General features: G+C 45.7%; 1 protein-coding gene across 4 annotated transcripts in view; it reads left to right on the top strand.

Annotated features, from left to right (window-relative positions):
• The window catches only part of LOC112237328 (lipopolysaccharide-responsive and beige-like anchor protein), a 338,807-nt gene that overhangs the window by 82,142 nt on the left and 234,299 nt on the right, over positions 1-22,366 (top strand). For all 4 annotated transcript variants that reach the window (XM_042329672.1, XM_042329673.1, XM_042329670.1 and 1 more), the window contains exons 21-24: positions 1,811-1,934; positions 2,773-2,965; positions 19,578-21,128; positions 21,504-21,676. In XM_042329672.1, the coding sequence (XP_042185606.1) occupies positions 1,811-1,934; positions 2,773-2,965; positions 19,578-21,128; positions 21,504-21,676 (2,041 nt within the window). The remainder of the gene's footprint in view (positions 1-1,810; positions 1,935-2,772; positions 2,966-19,577; positions 21,129-21,503; positions 21,677-22,366) is intronic.

Genomic DNA, 22,366 nt, shown 5'->3' with positions numbered 1-22,366 from the left:
CCTGTCTTCTGCAAAGGGTTTCTCATTTGATGTTTATCTTTGTAATATTCTGATAATGTACACATACAGTAATTTAAAGTAATACTCCCAGAGATGTAGCTGTTTCCCTTTACTACCAGTGGCATACATGCCTCGTTAAGAGGGACAACGTCCATGCTTAGTTTCTGTTTGATGCAACGTAACAAGCCCATAGCAACCTCATTGCTTTGATCAATGTACTTGTCTCATCCTGTCCTCGTCTAGTATTTTCAGACCATTACTTACCTCTAATTTCACATGCCTGCTCTCAAAACCTTTTCATATGTGGGAGAATCAACTTCCCCAGCTGTGGCGGAGAGGGGGAAAAGAACTGAGACAGGCTGAAATCACAACCGAGGTTTACTTGAACCCTGCTCTAATTGTACAATTTAGCCTCATTTGTGTGTGTGTGTGTGTGTGTGTGTTACACATCTCATAGTCACACATTGATTAGCAAAGGCCCTTTATTGTGGTAAAGGCATCCAGTTGTGTGCAGCGTAAACTACATGGAGACAGTCCTATGTGCTTTTTGCATGTGAACTGAACACACTTTATGGGAGTTCTGAGCCATGGGAGCACCATGGAGTCTGTTTCTCCTTTACTGTAGCTGCCTGCGTTCTCTTCTTGATGTTATCTGCTCTGAAGCCTCAAAATGGGCCTGATTGCAGTCTTTAGTAACGTCAGAGCGAATCAAACAAACTAAGGAAGTACCGTTTCCCTTAAATTAACTCCATGGAAAGAACCCAAGACCAAATGGGGGGGAAAAAAGACCCCATACTCACATCCCTCCATCCCCCAGTAACATGCAGAGGTCATTTTCTGGCAGTGAGAGTTCAGTGATTCATAATTTGATTGACTAAGGCGTATAGAAACAACAAACGTCTGGGCTGCGAGGGGTCCTTGTTGGTTACCATCGGTTACCACCAAGGTCCAAGACGACAAAGTGAAATCATAACCCCCCCCCCTTCCTGACTCAAGCTAAATGGACACTGACATAGTCTATATAATTCATCTAAACAGCCAGTCTCTTTAGGTTAACTAAAGAAAGGGTTCCAGGAAGCCTGCATAGGACTTTGGCAGGCGTGGTACACAAACAAACAAACACACACACACACACACACACACACACACACACACACACACACACACACACATCTCTGAGTTGAAACAATATCAAACTTTGTTTGATCGTTTCCACCACATAGATGTTGAGGTGTCTGCTGACAGTGAAATCAAGATGGCTTGTGACACAATGATTCACACATGTTGAGATGAATTGTCTGATTGTGTTGTTGAATTGTGGTCTGACTCTTACTCCGTCTGCAATTGATTTGTTTTCTTGGAAAGTGTGTTCATTTGAAAAATCAGTTATTTTTTTGCTAATATACAATTTGAATCACTCATAGGGAGTAAAATGGTATTATTCAGTATCAATATTAAGATATTTTTAAAAGTTTTAAAATCAGTATTGTAGCATTTCACAATTTTCATACTACTTTCAAAACAACCAGAATTTATTTAAATGTATTCATTTATTTAAATGAATTCTCAGATTCTGTCTCTTGCTTAATCACTTCTTATTTGGTGAATCAGTATTAAAAACTCCTTATTTTAATGAAGATATGATACTATGAGAGACAACAGTCTGTTCTCTGCATTCCTCTGCTGACCGTCTGTTCTGTACGACCCGAGTCAGTAACCCTGCAGGGAAAGTAGTGCGTCTGTGTGTACTAAACCGTGTCAGACACTGTAACGGGGCATTAACAGAACGTGTTTTCCTGTGTTTTGACAGAGGTCCTGAAGGTGATCGCTGCCCTGCTGAAGAACTCTCCCCTCTCCCCAGAGAGCATGGAGGTGCGCAGGGTCTTCCTGTCAGACATGATCAAACTGTTCAATAACAGCAAAGATAACAGGAGGTAAGGAACGTAACAGCCCTGAAGTGTACTACCAAGTACACCACATTCTAGTACACTACATAGTACACTACGACAGGGTCTTCCTGTCAGACATGATCATGATCTGTTCAATAACAACGTATATAACAGGAGGTAAGGAACGTAACAGCCCTGAAGTGTACTACCAAGTACACCACATTCTAGTACACTACATAGTACACTACGACAGGGTCTTCCTGTCAGACATGATCATGATCTGTTCAATAACAACGTATATAACAGGAGGTAAGGAACGACTCAGCCGCGGAGTGGACTACTCTACAATAGACTACCACTAAACAAGAACTGGGTTCAAATAGAATTGAGAAAGCATTCAAATACTTTCAGGGTTTGCTTGAGCCCCCCTGGAGTGCCAGGTGGGCGGAGCTTTGCAGTTTTGCGACTTTTCAATTGGTTCAGTTGCGCCAGGCAACCTCTATCAAGCGCAATCAATCCACTCTAGGGAGTATTTGAAAGGAAACAAATACTATTTGAACCCAGGTCGGCACCAATAACACTTCAGTACAGCCCTCTGGTTGAGTTCAGGACGTTTTCCTGGCATACATCCCCTGTCCGATTCCATCTCCCAGTTCCTCATGCTGGCGCCGTGCTGGGGCTTTACTGCAGTGAGGCCAACAAGCTTTGTCCTTCATATGCTCAGAGTACAGGATGTTTTGAAGATGTGTGATATTGTGTATCTGTACACTACATGAGTGTGCTGTGTATGTAGAATTGTTTTCAAATGTTTGTGTGTATGCACGCACATACAGTACTGAGTCTTCGGAGCGCTCATATCTGTGTGTTTGTGCATGTCTATCAGGAGCCTGCTACAGTGCTCGGTGTGGCAAGATTGGATGCTCTCTCTGTGCTTCATCAACCCCAAGAGCAGCGAGGAGCAAAAGGTCACTGAGATGGTGTACGCCATCTTCCGCATCCTGCTCTACCACGCCATCAAGTACGAGTGGGGCGGCTGGCGCGTGTGGGTGGACACCCTGTCCATCACCCACTCCAAGGTCAGAGAGCTCATTAACCCCGTCAGACGGTCAACCAAACTCTGTCTCACGGAGAGCACCAGGGCTTCTGGATAGGCTTCTATACGTCTCTGTGGATTGTCGACTCTTTCTCTTGCTCTTCCAATCTATTTGTGCTCTCCTCTTTTTAGCTCCATCCTTTTCTCTTTTTCATTATTTTGTGAACACACACACTCCCCGCTCTCATTCACTCTCCTCCTACTTTCTCTCTCTTTCTTTAGCACTGAAATTAGACTCCACTCACCTCGCTGCCCTTTCTCCTACCTCAGCTTCTCCAGGGCGCTCAGCCGTCAAGATCTATCTCAACTCTCTATCCAACCAGTTTTAAGTTGGATCCTGACATAACAGTCTCAGAGGAAATGTCCAAAGATCCCTCCTAGCCTCAATGACCCACTCATAGATTAATAGTGACTAACTAACAGAGAAGTGCCTCTCTCTCTGTGCCCGTCAGATCGAGCCTGGTGGAAATCTTGTCCTGATTATGATGTGAAAACGGCTGTGTGCTGGCTTAATGGAATCAGTTATTTTTCCCTCCCTCCTCCATCCCTTCTAGTAATTTATTTATGTATTGAGTTTCCCACTCTTTAGTTAAACATAAACTGCCGGCTCTTTTTATTTCAGAAACTCAATTTTAAAAAAGGCTGTTTAAAAATGAATTGTTGATATTGGATTACGGAGCCAGGTTCCAAGGCAGTGAAGTAATTTGGTCGGCGTCGGATTGTGGTGTGGGTGGTTTATAAAGCTTGGCAGATTGAAGGTTGGTTGAGGGATACTAGGCTATTTTTGTGTTGAGGTGGATGTCTATGGAGTTCTGAGGATGTAGTGATGGATAAAGGCCACTAGGGGGCACAGTTACACCATTTGGCACTGTCTCTCTCCTTCTCAGGACTGAAGTTGGTTTGGCTTGGTTGCACAGTATTTGCGAGACCAAAAGCTCTCGACCTCAACATTTACGTACCCCACCTCAAACCTGTCCGTGTGTACCCAACCTAAAGGTTGTATATGAAAAAATAACTTTGTGTATCCACTATCATATCTGACTAAAGGATTTCTCATGTCATTGGTAAGGACAGTACTGAGTAAATATGTAGTTGTGGAGTCGTGGAAAAAACAAAATACAGAGACAGTTACAAAATGACATCACCGCCAATTCTGGCTAGACTGTTACAAATGATTCTGCTGCCGTTTCTGCATTTTTGCCTTGGGACTTTAAGTCTCTTATCGTGAATGGCATTTTTGCCTTGGGACTTTAAGTGTCTTATCGTGACAGGCATTTTTCAGTCATTTCCTTTTTGTGATGTAATTTTGTACTAAAGCTGTGACAGGCATTTTTCAGTCATTTCCTTTTTGTGATGTAATTTTGTACTAAAGCTGTTCATAGACAAATGATAAGGACTATTTCACTTCAGAGTTTTACACAAGCTTAAACATCAAATCACGATGATTGCTTTCTACACTGTAGACTGTAGCAGTAAATACACAGCATTTATTCACGAGACCTTTAAGACATGTTCTTTTTTCCATGAAAGCACACCATGAATGATTCTTCACATATTTATTGATATATTGTACATTAAAGAATAGTTTTGCAGAAACATTACCCTTTTTAAATTAGCTGGGAGCGGATGCGAAGACACATGTTAAAAGTCATAGGCTTGTCCAATTGACATCAGTCCTGTGCAGTACAAAATAAACCCAAAGTGAGTGTTTATTTGTAAATAACACCTTGTGTGTTTAGGGTTGTGTGTCGCCCCGAGCTTATTGCTGTAGCACATTGCACATGGCCACAATCACACGCTGCTCTGTAGTTTTACGACACTGCCATACCAGCCGCTGTGCAAAAAAGTGTGCGACTGAGTAGTGGAATTGATCATTCTCTTCAGTACTGGACAGATGGTAATTGCCCTTTCACATAATTGCACAAGATTAATGCTCTCGCTGCCTAGCTCTGTTTACAGTGCCCCAGCACTAATCTAAAAACAGCACCACACACACACACACACACACACACAGAGGGTCCCATGCAGTCTTTGAATTGAGTAGGTGCGGCGGGCGCTAGCCATCCAGATACATGCATTTGCTATAAAAAAAAAGCTGGAGAAACTCAATTGCAATTTTATTGTCCGGTTTGATAGATTTCCTGCCACCTCTGTAGCACCAGAGCTGTTTGTCACTGTTGCTCTCTCCTCCCACGGCTGGTGTGTGTGTGTGTGTGTGTGTGTGTGTGTGTGTGTGTGTCTACCACTCTCTCCCTCTACCCACACACATTGTCTCCTCCTTCGCTCTGAGGTTTCTAGAAAGCCTATTCTGAGCACATTGAATATTCATCCTGAGCTGCACCTCAACAATCAGAGAAACAAGGCCTCATCCATTTAACCAGCCCCCCGGGAGCATCCTGATAAATACAGACACGCATTCAGAAGTATCTACATACTGATACATCACTGATTTAGTACTTACATTGGGGCAAACAAGTATTTAGTCAGACACCAATTGTGCAAGTTCTCCCACTTAAAAAGATGAGAGAGGCCTGTAATTGCCAACAATGACCTATGTCATTGCCAACAAAGGGTATATAACAAAGTATTGAGATAAACTTTTGTTATTGACCAAATACTTATTTTCCACCATCATTTGCAAATAAATTCATTAAAAATCCTACAATGTGATTTTCTGGATTTATTTTCCTCATTGTCTGTCGTAGTTGAAGTGTACCTATGATGAAAATTACAGGCCTCTCTCATCTTTTTAAGTGGGAGAACTTGCACAATTGGTGGCTGACTAAATAGTTTTTTGCCCCACTGTACATTATTACAGTGAAATCACCTCTGCCTAATGTAGTCTTCCTGCTCTTTTCAAATCTATAATTCTGGTTAAATAAGGTGATATTAGACATTCACTTCTAGCTTCTTTTTTTAATCATAATGACCAAACCTGTATACGTCAGTGGTGGAGAAGACCGGGTTTTCATCCTCCATCCGTATTTACAGTAGTGGGTTAAATGAACTGTACTACAGTATATTTAACATGGGGGCTATAGAGGGAGATTTTCAGAAATCGCTTCCATCTTTCCTTGCCTGCCCAGACTGAGCTAAAGCAGCACTAGTCTAGATGACACCAGTTCAGGTGGCTTCCAGATCTCCCTGTAGTCTGCTGCAGACTCCTGAATGGTCACCTGGGATAATATGAAATGATGTGATTGGACCACTGGGACCTGCTGGGTGACTTTAGTTGCAACTGGACATGTATGACCGTCTGGCAGATCCTGTGTGTGTGTGTGTGTGTGTGTGGGGGCAGTCAAAGGTCACGCCTGTGTGTAACTGTTGGTTGTGTGGGGTGAGTGCACATGTGTATGAAAAGTGTGATGAATGCACACCTTTCTGTATGGATGAACCAATATGTTAGTGTGTGTGTGCCCATGTGTGTACACAAATATGTGTGTCCTTTATCTGAGCCAGAGCAGCAGCAGGTTTTGTGCCGCAGTGTGAGCAGACCAGGCAGATGTTTCTGCAGGTGGGCCTGCTGACACCACACACACACACACACACACACACACACACACGATGCCTTTCTACCAGCTCTGCACACAAATGAGTTGGATTTGAGGAAGACTTCTAAATCAGTCATCAGTGTGTGAAGGACTCCGTATCCTTCTAGCGTCAACAGTCAGCTTCTCTGTAGCATCCACCTTGTGGAAATGATGGCATCAGACATTAACAGATGAAGAGACATTAGTGCAGGAGTGCTTGTGAAGCAGAAGAAGCCAGATGAGGCTTTCAGATATCGTCCTGTTTGAATCATGTCTATTTGTAGCCTTTTATTAGATCAATAGCCGTTTGTACACATTACAAACTGTGTGTTTACTCTAATGTGGACGCTAGTTCTCTACTAGCAGCAGTTCACAAGACACAAGGGAGTATGGATCCACAGTACAAAGCCCCCCAGTATTGAGACACAGCATGTTAAGATGTAGCCTCTAGACTCTCTCTATTGTTCAGCCTTAATGCAGAGATGGACACATCGACAACTCCACAAAGGAGAGGGAAGTACAGGACATGGAGAACATTGACCAGGGCTACACACACACACACACACACACACACACAGGACTTCTCATAGGGTAAACTGTAGGCCTAGTGCGTATTGTATAGAAGTTCCACAGTGCTGCGGCTGAGCAGTGGGAGTTATTGGGATATCTACTTAGTACCTTAGTTTCCCTAAACAAATGAGACTGTATCTGGTGGACCCTGTCCCATAGCTTCGGAACCCAACTGTGTGAGCTATAGGAGGACAATGTAACTGTCTGGCTGTCCTTAACCATGTGGTCTTAATGGTCGCCCTTCTGGTTCCCAAAGACATCACCAGTCAGTGCTCTGCTCGAATTCCTACTTCACATGATCAGGGGAAAAGGATCTAGGAAAGGAGAGAGAGAGAGAGAGAGAAAGAGAAAGGGAGAAAAAGAAAGTGGGAAAGGGAGGAAAAAGAGAGTGAATCAGTGAAAGGAAGAGTTCCGTCCAGGGTTCCGTCCAGGCAGGACTGCGGCAGACAGAGACAGACGACATTGATTTGGGAGGAGGGAGGAATTGCATTTAGCTAATTGGATTAGAGCCGCGCTGGCTTTCCCCATTTCCCCTTTGTTTTGTGGTCGCCGCCTATCTATTGATCTCAATGGGACTCCCAGGTCCGAACCTGCTATAGGGGGTCTCCCTGGACCAGTGGTGAGCCACCCAGCCTCACACCACACAGCTTGCGGTCTGGGGCCCAAACTGATCTCTGAACAGTTGTTAAATGGACTAAGAGAAGGATGGAGGACTGCAGCCAAACCCTGCATTGCATTCAGGTTTCAGATTGGTCTGCGTTGTGATGTCAGTTTGTATTATGTTGATTTGAAATGGATTGGAATACAGTTTGTTTACAGGTGGGGTGTTTAGAGGGATATTGAAATTTGATAACCAATTTTTCTTCTTCGGTTTGTCATTTTTGTTGTTGTTTATAATGCAATTTGTAAGGTCAATTTCAAGCCCTGTATTATTTGTCTATAGACAGCGCGTCCAGCTAATAGCTGTCAGGTTAGAATAGCCTGCACTGTTTTCCAACACTACCATAAAAATGTTCCATACCCCTAACCAAGACATGGACTAGAATGAAATTAGACCAGATTGGCTAAACTGATGCCTTGGCCACCCAGTGCTGCTGGTCTCTTATCGTAGCTCTACGCTAACCACTGTTTTAAATACAGTACAGTACTCCCATTCTAATGGTAATTCAATCTTTATAGAAACCCATTTAAGGCCAACATGCATCATTTTAATGTACTGCATCACAGTGTGACGTTATTCCACTGACCAACCACTCCAGTGTTGTTTCCATATGGTCATACTGCTCTACTTTAATGTACTGCATCGCAGTGTGACGTTATTCCACTGACCAACCACTCCAGTGTTGTTTCCATATGGTCATACTGCTCTACTTTAATGTACTGCATCGCAGTGTGACGTTATTCCACTGACCAACCACTCCAGTGTTGTTTCCATATGGTCATACTGCTCTCCTTTAATGTACTGCATCGCAGTGTGACGTTATTCCACTGACCAACCACTCCAGTGTTGTTTCCATATGGTCATACTGCTCTCCTTTAATGTACTGCATCGCAGTGTGACGTTATTCCACTGACCAACCACTCCAGTGTTGTTTCCATATGGTCATACTGCTCTCCTTTAATGTACTGCATCGCAGTGTGACGTTATTCCACTGACCAACCACTCCAGTGTTGTTTCCATATGGTCATACTGCTCTCCTTTAATGTACTGCATCGCAGTGTGACGTTATTCCACTGACCAACCACTCCAGTGTTGTTTCCATATGGTCATACTGCTCTACTTTAATGTACTGCATCGCAGTGTGATGTTATTCCACTGACCAACCACTCCAGTGTTGTTTCCATATGGTCATACTGCTCTCCTTTAATGTACTGCATCGCAGTGACGTTATTCCACTGACCAACCACTCCAGTGTTGTTTCCATATGGTCATACTGCTCTACTTTAATGTACTGCAAGTGTGACGTTATTCCACTGACCACTCCAGTGTTGTTTCCATATGGTCATACTGCTCTCCTTTAATGTACTGCATCGCAGTGTGACGTTATTCCACTGACCAACCACTCCAGTGTTGTTTCCATATGGTCATACTGCTCTCCTTTGAATGCAATGCAGCATGCTTTTAATTGGTAAAAAATGCTAAATGTCAAATGAAGCAGAAACTATTGGGGAAGGGGGGGGGGCGCGCGCGCGCTAAGTCACTAGACTGTGATCGTTATACCGGAGAGAGAAGGCTAAGTCACTAGACTGTGATCGTTATACCGGAGAGAGAAGGCTAAGTCACTAGACTGTGATCGTTATACTGGAGAGAGAGAAGGCTAAGTCACTAGACTGTGATCGTTATACCGGAGAGAGAAGGACGTTACTATCGGTGAGGAGGGAGGAGAAGTCACTAGACTGTGATCGTTATACCGGAGAGAGAAGGCTAAGTCACTAGACTGTGATCGTTATACCGGAGAGAGAAGGACGTTACTATCGGTGAGGAGGGAGGAGAAGGCTAAGTCACTAGACTGTGATCGTTATACCGGAGAGAGAAGGCTAAGTCACTAGACTGTGATCGTTATACCGGAGAGAGAAGGCTAAGTCACTAGACTGTGATCGTTATACCGGAGAGAGAAGGCTAAGTCACTAGACTGTGATCGTTATACCGGAGAGAGAAGGCTAAGTCACTAGACTGTGATCGTTATACCGGAGAGAGAAGGCTAAGTCACTAGACTGTGATCGTTATACCGGAGAGAGAAGGACGTTACTATCGGTGAGGAGGGAGGAGAAGTCACTAGACTGTGATCGTTATACCGGAGAGAGAAGGCTAAGTCACTAGACTGTGATCGTTATACCGGAGAGAGAAGGCTAAGTCACTAGACTGTGATCGTTATACTGAGAGAGAAGGCTAAGTCACTAGACTGTGATCGTTATACTGGGAGAGAGAAGGCTAAGTCACTAGACTGTGATCGTTATACCGGAGTGAGAAGGACATTACTATCGGTGAGGAGGGAGGAGAAGTCACTAGACTGTGATCGTTATACCGGAGAGAGAAGGCTAAGTCACTAGACTGTGATCGTTACACCGGAGAGAGAAGGAAGTTACTATCGGTGAGGAGGGAGGAGAAGTCACTAGACTGTGATCGTTATACCGGAGAGAGAAGGCTAAGTCACTAGACTGTGATCGTTATACCGGAGAAAGAAGGCTAAGTCACTAGACTGTGATCGTTATACCGGAGAGAGAAGGAAGTTACTATCGGTGAGGAGGGAGGAGAAGGCTAAGTCACTAGACTGTGATCGTTATACCGGAGAGAGAAGGACGTTACTATCGGTGAGGAGGGAGGAGAAGGCTAAGTCACTAGACTGTGATCGTTATACTGGAGAGAGAAGGCTAAGTCACTAGACTGTGATCGTTATACCGGAGAGGGAAGGCTAAGTCACTAGACTGTGATCGTTATACCGGAGAGAGAAGGCTAAGTCACTAGACTGTGATCGTTATACCGGAGAGGGAAGGCTAAGTCACTAGACTGTGATCGTTATACCGGAGAGAGAAGGACGTTACTATCGGTGAGGAGGGAGGAGAAGTCACTAGACTGTGATCGTTATACCGGAGAAAGAAGGCTAAGTCACTAGACTGTGATCGTTATACCGGAGAGAGAAGGATGTTACTATCGGTGAGGAGGGAGGAGAAGTCACTAGACTGTGATCGTTATACCGGAGAGAGAAGGAAGTTACTATCGGTGAGGAGGGAGGAGAAGTCACTAGACTGTGATCGTTATACCGGAGAGAGAAGGACGTTACTATCGGTGAGGAGGGAGGAGAAGGCTAAGTCACTAGACTGTGATCTTTATACCGGAGAGAGAAGGCTAAGTCACTAGACTGTGATCGTTATACCGGAGAGAGAAGGAAGTTACTATCGGTGAGGAGGGAGGAGAAGGCTAAGTCACTAGACTGTGATCGTTATACCGGAGAAAGAAGGCTAAGTCACTAGACTGTGATCGTTATACCGGAGAGAGAAGGCTAAGTCACTAGACTGTGATCGTTATACCGGAGAGAGAAGGCTAAGTCACTAGACTGTGATTGTTATACCGAGAGAGAAGGAAGTTACTATCGGTGAGGAGGGAGGAGAAGGCTAAGTCACTAGACTGTGATCGTTATACCGGAGAGAGAAGGACGTTACTATCGGTGAGGAGGGAGGAGAAGTCACTAGACTGTGATCGTTATACCGGAGAGAGAAGGCTAAGTCACTAGACTGTGATTGTTATACCGGAGAGAGAAGGAAGTTACTATCGGTGAGGAGGGAGGAGAAGGCTAAGTCACTAGACTGTGATCGTTATAGCGGAGAGAGAAGGACGTTACTATCGGTGAGGAGGGAGGAGAAGTCACTAGACTGTGATCGTTATACCGGAGAGAGAAGGCTAAGTCACTAGACTGTGATCGTTATACGGAGAGAGAAGGCTAAGTCACTAGACTGTGATCGTTATACCGGAGAGAGAAGGCTAAGTCACTAGACTGTGATCGTTATACCGGAGAGAGAAGGAAGTTACTATCGGTGAGGAGGGAGGAGAAGTCACTAGACTGTGATCGTTATACCGGAGAAAGAAGGCTAAGTCACTAGACTGTGATCGTTATACCGGAGAGAGAAGGCTAAGTCACTAGACTGTGATCGTTATACCGGAGAGAGAAGGCTAAGTCACTAGACTGTGATTGTTATACCGGAGAGAGAAGGAAGTTACTATCGGTGAGGAGGAGGAGAAGGCTAAGTCACTAGACTGTGATCTTTATACGGGAGAAAGGACGTTACTATCGGTGAGGAGGGAGGAAGTCACTAGACTGTGATCGTTATACCGGAGAGAGAAGGAAGTTACTATCGGTGAGGAGGGAGGAGAAGTCACTAGACTGTGATCGTTATACCGGAGAGAGAAGGACGTTACTATCGGTGAGGAGGGAGGAGAAGGCTAAGTCACTAGACTGTGATCTTTATACTGGAGAGAGAAGGCTAAGTCACTAGACTGTGATCGTTATACCGGAGAGAGAAGGAAGTTACTATCGGTGAGGAGGGAGGAGAAGGCTAAGTCACTAGACTGTGATTGTTATACCGGAGAAAGAAGGCTAAGTCACTAGACTGTGATCGTTATACCGGAGAGAGAAGGCTAAGTCACTAGACTGTGATCGTTATACCGGAGAGAGAAGGCTAAGTCACTAGACTGTGATTGTTATACCGGAGAGAGAAGGAAGTTACTATCGGTGAGGAGGGAGGAGAAGGCTAAGTCACTAGACTGTGATCGTTATACCGGAGAGAGAAGGACGTTACTATCGGTGAGGAGGGAGGAGAAGTCACTAGACTGTGATCGTTATACCGGAGAGAGAAGGCTAAGTCACTAGACTGTGATCGTTATACCGGAGAGAGAAGGACGTTACTATCGGTGAGGAGGGAGGAGAAGTCACTAGACTGTGATCGTTATACCGGAGAGAGAAGGCTAAGTCACTAGACTGTGATCGTTATACCGGAGAGGAAGGCTAAGTCACTAGACTGTGATCGTTATACCGGAGGGAGGAGAAGTCACTAGACTGTGATCGTTGAGGAGGGAAGGCTAAGTCACTAGACTGTGATCGTTATACCGGAGAGAGAAGGCTAAGTCACTAGACTGTGATTGTTATACCGGAGAGAGAAGGAAGTTACTATCGGTGAGGAGGGAGGAGAAGGCTAAGTCACTAGACTGTGATCGTTATAGCGGAGAGAGAAGGACGTTACTATCGGTGAGGAGGGAGGAGAAGTCACTAGACTGTGATCGTTATACCGGAGAGAGAAGGCTAAGTCACTAGACTGTGATCGTTATACCGGAGAGAGAAGACGTTACTATCGGTGAGGAGGGAGGAGAAGTCACTAGACTGTGATCGTTATAGGGAGAGAGAAGGCTAAGTCACTAGACTGTGATCGTTATACCGGAGAGGGAAGGCTAAGTCACTAGACTGTGATCGTTATACCGGAGAGAGAAGGCTAAGTCACTAGACTGTGATCGTTATACCAGAGAGAGAAGGCTAAGTCACTAGACTGTGATCGTTATACCGGAGAGAGAAGGACGTTACTATCGGTGAGGAGGGAGGAGAAGTCACTAGACTGTGATCGTTATACTGGAGAAAGAAGGCTAAGTCACTAGACTGTGATCGTTATACTGGAGAGAGAAGGCTAAGTCACTAGACTGTGATCGTTATACCGGAGAGAGAAGGACGTTACTATCGGTGAGGAGGGAGGAGAAGTCACTAGACTGTGATCGTTAAACCGGAGAGAGAAGGACGTTACTATCGTTATACCGGAGAAAGAAGGCTAAGTCACTAGACTGTGATCGTTATACCGGAGAGAGAAGGAAGTTACTATCGGTGAGGAGGGAGGAGAAGTCACTAGACTGTGATCGTTATACCGGAGAGAGAAGGAAGTTACTATCGGTGAGGAGGGAGGAGAAGTCACTAGACTGTGATCGTTATACCGGAGAGAGAAGGCTAAGTCACTAGACTGTGATCGTTATACCGGAGAGGGAAGGCTAAGTCACTAGACTGTGATCGTTATACCGGAGAGGAAGGCTAAGTCACTAGACTGTGATCGTTAAACCGGAGAGAGAAGGCTAAGTCACTAGACTGTGATCGTTAAACCGGAGAGAGAAGGACGTTACTATCGGTGAGGAGGGAGGAGAAGGCTAAGTCACTAGACTGTGATCGTTAAACCGGAGAGAGAAGGACGTTACTATCGGTGAGGAGGGAGGAGAAGGCTAAGTCACTAGACTGTGATCGTTATACCGAGAGAGAGAAGGCTAAGTCACTAGACTGTGATCGTTCAACCGGAGAGAGAAGGCTAAGTCACTAGACTGTGATCGTTATACCGGAGAGAGAAGGCTAAGTCACTAGACTGTGATCGTTATACCGGAGAGAGAAGGCTAAGTCACTAGACTGTGATCGTTAAAGGGAGAGAGAAGGCTAAGTCACTAGACTGTGATCGTTATACCGGAGAGAAAAGGCTAAGTCACTAGACTGTGATCGTTAAACCGGAGAGAGAAGGCTAAGTCACTAGACTGTGATCGTTATACCGGAGAGAAAAGGCTAAGTCACTAGACTGTGATCGTTATACCGGAGAGAGAAGGCTAAGTCACTAGACTGTGATCGTTATACCGGAGAGAGAAGGACGTTACTATCGGTGAGGAGGGAGGAGAAGGCTAAGTCACTAGACTGTGATCGTTATACCGGAGAGAGAAGGATGTTACTATCGGTGAGGAGGGAGGAGAAGGCTAAGTCACTAGACTGTGATGATACCGGAGAGAGAAGGACGTTACTATCGGTGAGGAGGGAGGAGAAGGCTAAGTCACTAGACTGTGATCGTTATACTGGAGAGAGAAGGCTAAGTCACTAGACTGTGATCGTTATACCGGAGAGAGAAGGCTAAGTCACTAGACTGTGATCGTTATACCGGAGAGAGAAGGCTAAGTCACTAGACTGTGATCGTTATACCGGAGAGAGAAGGCTAAGTCACTAGACTGTGATCGTTATACCGGAGAGAGAAGGACGTTACTATCGGTGAGGAGGGAGGAGAAGTCACTAGACTGTGATCGTTATACCGGAGAAAGAAGGCTAAGTCACTAGACTGTGATCGTTATACCGGAGAGAGAAGGACGTTACTATCGGTGAGGAGGGAGGAGAAGTCACTAGACTGTGATCGTTATACCGGAGAGAGAAGGAAGTTACTATCGGTGAGGAGGGAGGAGAAGTCACTAGACTGTGATCGTTATACCGGAGAGAGAAGGACGTTACTATCGGTGAGGAGGGAGGAGAAGGCTAAGTCACTAGACTGTGATCTTTATACTGGAGAGAGAAGGCTAAGTCACTAGACTGTGATCGTTATACCGGAGAGAGAAGGAAGTTACTATCGGTGAGGAGGGAGGAGAAGGCTAAGTCACTAGACTGTGATCGTTATACCGGAGAAAGAAGGCTAAGTCACTAGACTGTGATCGTTATACCGGAGAGAGAAGGCTAAGTCACTAGACTGTGATCGTTATACTGGAGAGAGAAGGCTAAGTCACTAGACTGTGATTGTTATACCGGAGAGAGAAGGAAGTTACTATCGGTGAGGAGGGAGGAGAAGCCTAAGTCACTAGACTGTGATCGTTATACCGGAGAGAGAAGGACGTTACTATCGGTGAGGAGGGAGGAGAAGTCACTAGACTGTGATCGTTATACCGGAGAGAGAAGGCTAAGTCACTAGACTGTGATTGTTATACCGGAGAGAGAAGGAAGTTACTATCGGTGAGGAGGGAGGAGAAGGCTAAGTCACTAGACTGTGATCGTTATACCGGAGAGAGAAGGACGTTACTATCGGTGAGGAGGGAGGAGAAGGCTAAGTCACTAGACTGTGATCGTTATACCGGAGAGAGAAGGCTAAGTCACTAGACTGTGATCGTTATACCGGAGAGAGAAGGCTAAGTCACTAGACTGTGATCGTTATACCGGAGAGAGAAGGCTAAGTCACTAGACTGTGATCGTTATACCGGAGAGAGAAGGAAGTTACTATCGGTGAGGAGGGAGGAGAAGTCACTAGACTGTGATCGTTATACCGGAGAGAGAAGGCTAAGTCACTAGACTGTGATCGTTATACCGGAGAGAGAAGGCTAAGTCACTAGACTGTGATCGTTATACCGGAGAGAGAAGGCTAAGTCACTAGACTGTGATTGTTATACCGGAGAGAGAAGGAAGTTACTATCGGTGAGGAGGGAGGAGAAGGCTAAGTCACTAGACTGTGATCGTTATAGCGGAGAGAGAAGGACGTTACTATCGGTGAGGAGGGAGGAGAAGTCACTAGACTGTGATCGTTATACCGGAGAGAAGGAAGTTACTATCGGTGAGGAGGAGGAGAAGTCACTAGACTGTGATCGTTATACCGGAGAGAGAAGGACGTTACTATCGGTGAGGAGGGAGGAGAAGGCTAAGTCACTAGACTGTGATCTTTATACTGGAGAGAGAAGGCTAAGTCACTAGACTGTGATCGTTATACCGGAGAGAGAAGGAAGTTACTATCGGTGAGGAGGGAGGAGAAGGCTTAGTCACTAGACTGTGATTGTTATACCGGAGAAAGAAGGCTAAGTCACTAGACTGTGATCGTTATACCGGAGAGAGAAGGCTAAGTCACTAGACTGTGATCGTTATACTGGAGAGAGAAGGCTAAGTCACTAGACTGTGATTGTTATACCGGAGAGAGAAGGAAGTTACTATCGGTGAGGAGGGAGGAGAAGGCTAAGTCACTAGACTGTGATCGTTATAGCGGAGAGAGAAGGACGTTACTATCGGTGAGGAGGGAGGAGAAGTCACTAGACTGTGATCGTTATACCGGAGAGAGAAGGCTAAGTCACTAGACTGTGATCGTTATAGCGGAGAGAGAAGGACGTTACTATCGGTGAGGAGGAGGAGAAGTCACTAGACTGTGATCGTTATACCGGAGAGAGAAGGCTAAGTCACTAGACTGTGATCGTTATACCGGAGAGGGAAGGCTAAGTCACTAGACTGTGATCGTTATACGGAGGGAGGAGAAGTCACTAGACTGTGATCGTTATACCGGAGAGGGAAGGCTAAGTCACTAGACTGTGATCGTTATACCGGAGAGAGAAGGCTAAGTCACTAGACTGTGATTGTTATACCGGAGAGAGAAGGAAGTTACTATCGGTGAGGAGGGAGGAGAAGGCTAAGTCACTAGACTGTGATCGTTATACCGGAGAGAGAAGGACGTTACTATCGGTGAGGAGGGAGGAGAAGTCACTAGACTGTGATCGTTATACCGGAGAAAGAAGGCTAAGTCACTAGACTGTGATCGTTATACCGGAGAGAGAAGGAAGTTACTATCGGTGAGGAGGGAGGAGAAGTCACTAGACTGTGATCGTTATACCGGAGAGAGAAGGCTAAGTCACTAGACTGTGATCGTTATACCGGAGAGGGAAGGCTAAGTCACTAGACTGTGATCGTTATACCGGAGAGAGAAGGCTAAGTCACTAGACTGTGATCGTTATACCAGAGAGAGAAGGCTAAGTCACTAGACTGTGATCGTTATACCGGAGAGAGAAGGACGTTACTATCGGTGAGGAGGGAGGAGAAGTCACTAGACTGTGATCGTTATACTGGAGAAAGAAGGCTAAGTCACTAGACTGTGATCGTTATACGGGAGAGAGAAGGCTAAGTCACTAGACTGTGATCGTTATACCGGAGAGAGAAGGACGTTACTATCGGTGAGGAGGGAGGAGAAGTCACTAGACTGTGATCGTTAAACCGGAGAGAGAAGGACGTTACTATCGTTATACCGGAGAAAGAAGGCTAAGTCACTAGACTGTGATCGTTATACCGGAGAGAGAAGGAAGTTACTATCGGTGAGGAGGGAGGAGAAGTCACTAGACTGTGATCGTTATACCGGAGAGAGAAGGACGTTACTATCGGTGAGGAGGGAGGAGAAGGCTAAGTCACTAGACTGTGATCGTTATACCGGAGAGAGAAGGCTAAGTCACTAGACTGTGATCGTTAAACCGGAGAGAGAAGGCTAAGTCACTAGACTGTGATCGTTAAACCGGAGAGAGAAGGCTAAGTCACTAGACTGTGATCGTTAAACCGGAGAGAGAAGGCTAAGTCACTAGACTGTGATCGTTAAACCGGAGAGAGAAGGACGTTACTATCGGTGAGGAGGGAGGAGAAGGCTAAGTCACTAGACTGTGATCGTTAAACCGGAGAGAGAAGGACGTTACTATCGGTGAGGAGGGAGGAGAAGGCTAAGTCACTAGACTGTGATCGTTATACCGGAGAGAGAAGGCTAAGTCACTAGACTGTGATCGTTCAACCGGAGAGAGAAGGCTAAGTCACTAGACTGTGATCGTTATACCGGAGAGAGAAGGCTAAGTCACTAGACTGTGATCGTTATACCGGAGAGAGAAGGCTAAGTCACTAGACTGTGATCGTTAAACCGGAGAGAGAAGGCTAAGTCACTAGACTGTGATCGTTATACCGGAGAGAAAAGGCTAAGTCACTAGACTGTGATCGTTAAACCGGAGAGAGAAGGCTAAGTCACTAGACTGTGATCGTTATACCGGAGAGAAAAGGCTAAGTCACTAGACTGTGATCGTTATACCGGAGAGAGAAGGCTAAGTCACTAGACTGTGATCGTTATACCGAGAGAGAGATAGGACGTTACTATCGGTGAGGAGGGAGGAGAAGGCTAAGTCACTAGACTGTGATCGTTATACCGGAGAGGGAAGGCTAAGTCACTAGACTGTGATCGTTATACCGGAGAGAGAAGGCTAAGTCACTAGACTGTGATCGTTATACCGGAGAGAGAAGGACATTACTATCGGTGCGTTTAGAAAGGCCTCTTTACTTTTCTACTCTGAGAAAACAGATATGGATTAACAATCACAGCCAACCCAGTACCAGAAGATTAATGACCAGCCTTGTAGCCATCTAATTTAGAACATTAATGACTAATGCCTAATTAATTACAAATAGTTCGGCTTTCTCTCTCTGTCTCTCTGTCTCTCTCTCTCTGTATCTGTCTCTGTCTCTCTCTGTCTCTCTCTCTCTCTCTCTGTCAGTCTCTGTCGCTCTGTCTCTGTCTCTGTCTCTGTCTCTGTCTCTGTCTCTGTCTCTGTCTCTGTCTCTGTCTCTGTCTCTGTCTCTCTCTCTCTCTCTGTCTCTCTCGGTCTCTCTCTGTCTCTCTCTCTCGGTCTCTGTCTCTCTCTCTGTCTCTGTCTCTCTCTCTCTCTCTCTGTCTCTGTCTCTGTCTCTCTCTCTCTCTCTGTCTCTCTGTCTCTCTCTCTCTCTCTCTCTCTCTGTCTCTCTCTCTGTCTGTCTGTCTCTCTCTCTCTGTCTCTGTCTGTCTCGGTCTCTCGGTCTCTAAATGTTCTTAGTTAAAAGCAGCGTAGATGATCTAGTTTGGATGTATTTTCTCCCTCCTTACTCCCCTTTGACTTTCTGTCCTCAGAGCCACAGTGATTAATGCAGAGCCTTAAATTAGGAGAGTGATGATTTGCCGATGACACACGGACGCTGTTCAACTGGCAGACACACTTTACAGTATCTACTAACTCATCTATGACTGCTAACATGGATGGGTGATGGTCTCTTCCTCAAATGCCACAGCAGATAATTGTTCTCTATAGACTCCCAGATGGTGAAGAGATGATACTCTGGACATGTCACTACTGACCCTCAGTCATTGGGTGCGTCAGGTAGCCTAGTGGTTAAAAGCATTGGGTCAGTAACCCGAGAGGTCACTGGTTCGACTCCCCGAGCCGACTAAGTGAAAAATCTATCGATGTGCCCTTGAGCAAGGCACTTAACCCAAATTGCTCCTGTAAGTCACTCTGGATAAGAGCATCTGCTTAATGACTCGAATGTTTAAAAAATCTATATGTAGCTAAAATCTGGTCTAAAGTTTGTTGTAGGCCCCACATGGCACCTGTCAAACGAAACTAACGCTTTGCTTTGTTTATGTTTGCAGGTGACCTTTGAGCAGCACAAGGAGAACCTGGCCCGTATGTTCCGTCAGTACCAGAGACTGGGCTCCGAGGGCGATGCGGCTGGTATCCGGACCATTTCCGGGGCTAGCCGAGACTCTGAGATTCTGGGCCAGCTCCGGACCAACAGGGATCAGGGGGAGGAGACTGCCCCCTCCACCGTGATCGAGCTCACCATTGACCCGGAGGGGGTCCCCCAGAACCAGGAGTCCCCCAACACTACCCCTCCCTCAGAAACCTCAACAGCATCTGCCTCCACCCCCAGCCCTCCAGAGAGAGAAGGAGATAGAAGTCAGAGGGGTCAAGCACCCATAACTGTGTCCAACATGCTGGCCAGAGCTGAAGAAGAGGAGGAACTACAGCAGGTCCAGAATCAGATCTCTGAGGATCAGAGAGGAGGTGCTGGTGACAGAGCTGAAGCTACTCCACAGGAGACTGAAGCTAAACTCACTGGGGATAAAGTCAGCAGTAAGACTGTTGAGGCCATGGCTGAGACTGAGACAGCCACAGACAAGACTGATGAAGCTGCAGCAGCTAGCACAGCTGAAACAGACGAAGCGACCAGGCCAGAAACGAAGGTGGCTAAATCAGAAACAAGCGACGATGCTAAAACATCTGATACCGACAAAGTAGTAAGACCTCAAACGAGAGAGAAGGGGTCAGAAACGCACAGCTGCAAAGCTGCCAACGTTCTTATGTCTGAAGATTCCCTGAACGAACCCAAGGAACTGGAACTGGCAAAGCGACCGGAGGAACAGGTCTCTGCTGCCATCTCGGCCTGCCAGGAGGGCAGCGTGGCGGAGGTGTCAGCGGTCGGGGCATCTGTCCAGTCAGTCAGTGACCAGGTCCGACCCAGCTCCACAGACGACAGCATGGAGGAATCCTCTTTTGTCTCCGCCGCTGGTGGAGAGGAGGAAGAAGAGGAGGTGAAGACAGAGGAGGTTGTAGTTGAGGAGGAGAAGATGGAAGAGGTTAAAGCAGAGGAGATCAAGACGGAGGTTAAAACTGGAACGGAGAAGGAAGAGGAGAGTGTTGCAGAGGTCACAAAGTCAGCAGTGGAAAGTCAAGCCACACCACCTGCTTCTGTACCTGAGGAGAGTCAGACACAACCCCCTAAAATGGAGGAGATTGACCTTAACCCGTCTGCACCAGGCACCGACCCCACCAGCACAGAGCCAGCACGGCAGCCTTTAGAGTCCACAACATCACCCCCTTCAACTCTGGAGGCCATACTACCAGCAGCAGTAGGGGCCACTGTCTCTAAATCTGACACCCCACAGGTTGTGGCACCAGCAGAGGCCCCCAGCACCAAGGAGTTCCAGCCAGAAACCCAACAGGCCACAGAGGCCCCCAGCACCAGGACTGATACCTCTCCGAAGGTAGCCACTGCTACTGCTGTGGAGGCAGGGAAAGACAGTGCAGCAGAGGGCCCTGGCTCTGCCACCAAGACCAAAGAGATCCACATTGCCAGGCTGGATGTGTCCAGTGTGGCCTCAGACACAGAGAGACTGGCTCTAAAGGAGACCTCCACACCTGTATGTCATCACTGCTTCATCTATTTACTGGTCTTAACATGTATTTACATGTAAATTGTGTCTTTCACGATAAGTGCTTTATAATGTACAGTATGTACGTGGGTATGGCTATATGGCTAAAACTAATCCTGTTTATATTTGTATGGCTAATGCTAAAGTCAAAGCTATTCATGTTTATAGTTATATGGCTAAAGCCAAAGCTAATCATGTATGTATGTATGTATGTATGTATGTATGTATGTATGTATGTATGTATGTATGTATGTATGTATGTATGTATGTATGTATGTATGTATGTATGTATGTATGTATGTATGTATGTATGTAGACATATGACTAATGCTGCTGCTAACTGTCCTGAGTGCTGTACCACAGGAAGTTCCTCAGGGTGACGCAGCCGGTGCCTCAGGAGGCCAGGCCAGCGAGAGCAGCTCCTCCGCTCGCTCCACCATGTTCCGTATTCCAGAGTTCCGTTGGTCTCACATGCACCAGCGCCTGCTCACAGACCTGCTCTTCTCCATCGAGACTGACGTGCAGATGTGGAGGAGGTAAAGGAGGGGAATTGGTTGAAATACATGGAGAATTGCATAGCATTTTGATCTGATTTCTAACACTAGAATGGTTGCCGGACAGGCAACTTTCCAACTCACTAACTTACAACAAAAAATAGTCTATCCTGCAAACACTCTGATCTCTGGGTCGTTGCTGTAAATGAGAATGTGCTTTCAGTCAACATGTAAAATAAGGTTTAAACAGAATAGATACAGAGCCTTCAAAGTATTCACACTCCTTGACTTTTTCCACATTGTGTTGTGTTACAGCCTGAATTTAAAATGTAGATTTTGTGTCACTGGTCTACACACAATATCCCATAATGTCAAACTGGATTTATTTTTTAAACAAATTAATAAATAATGAAAATCTGAAATGTCTTGAGTCAATGGGTATTCAACCCCTTGGTTATGGCAAGTCTAAATAAGACCTGAAGTGTAAATGTGCTTAATAAATCGCAAAATAAATTGCATGGACTCACTCTGTGTGCAATAATAGTGTTTAAGAAGTTTTTTGAGTCAGGGTAAAAATAAACTGAATGGAATGGAGCTTAACACAGGCAAAGTCCTAGAGGAAGACATGGTTGTCTGCTTTCCACCAGACACTGGGATATTAACTCACCTTTCAGCAGGACAATAACCTAAAACACAAGGCCAAATCTACACAGGAGTTGCTTACCAAGACGA

Source organism: Oncorhynchus tshawytscha, linkage group LG11 (assembly GCF_018296145.1).
Source record: "Oncorhynchus tshawytscha isolate Ot180627B linkage group LG11, Otsh_v2.0, whole genome shotgun sequence".
Classification (NCBI taxonomy): domain Eukaryota; kingdom Metazoa; phylum Chordata; class Actinopteri; order Salmoniformes; family Salmonidae; genus Oncorhynchus; species Oncorhynchus tshawytscha.
This window is presented reverse-complemented; position numbering and strand designations above follow the sequence as displayed.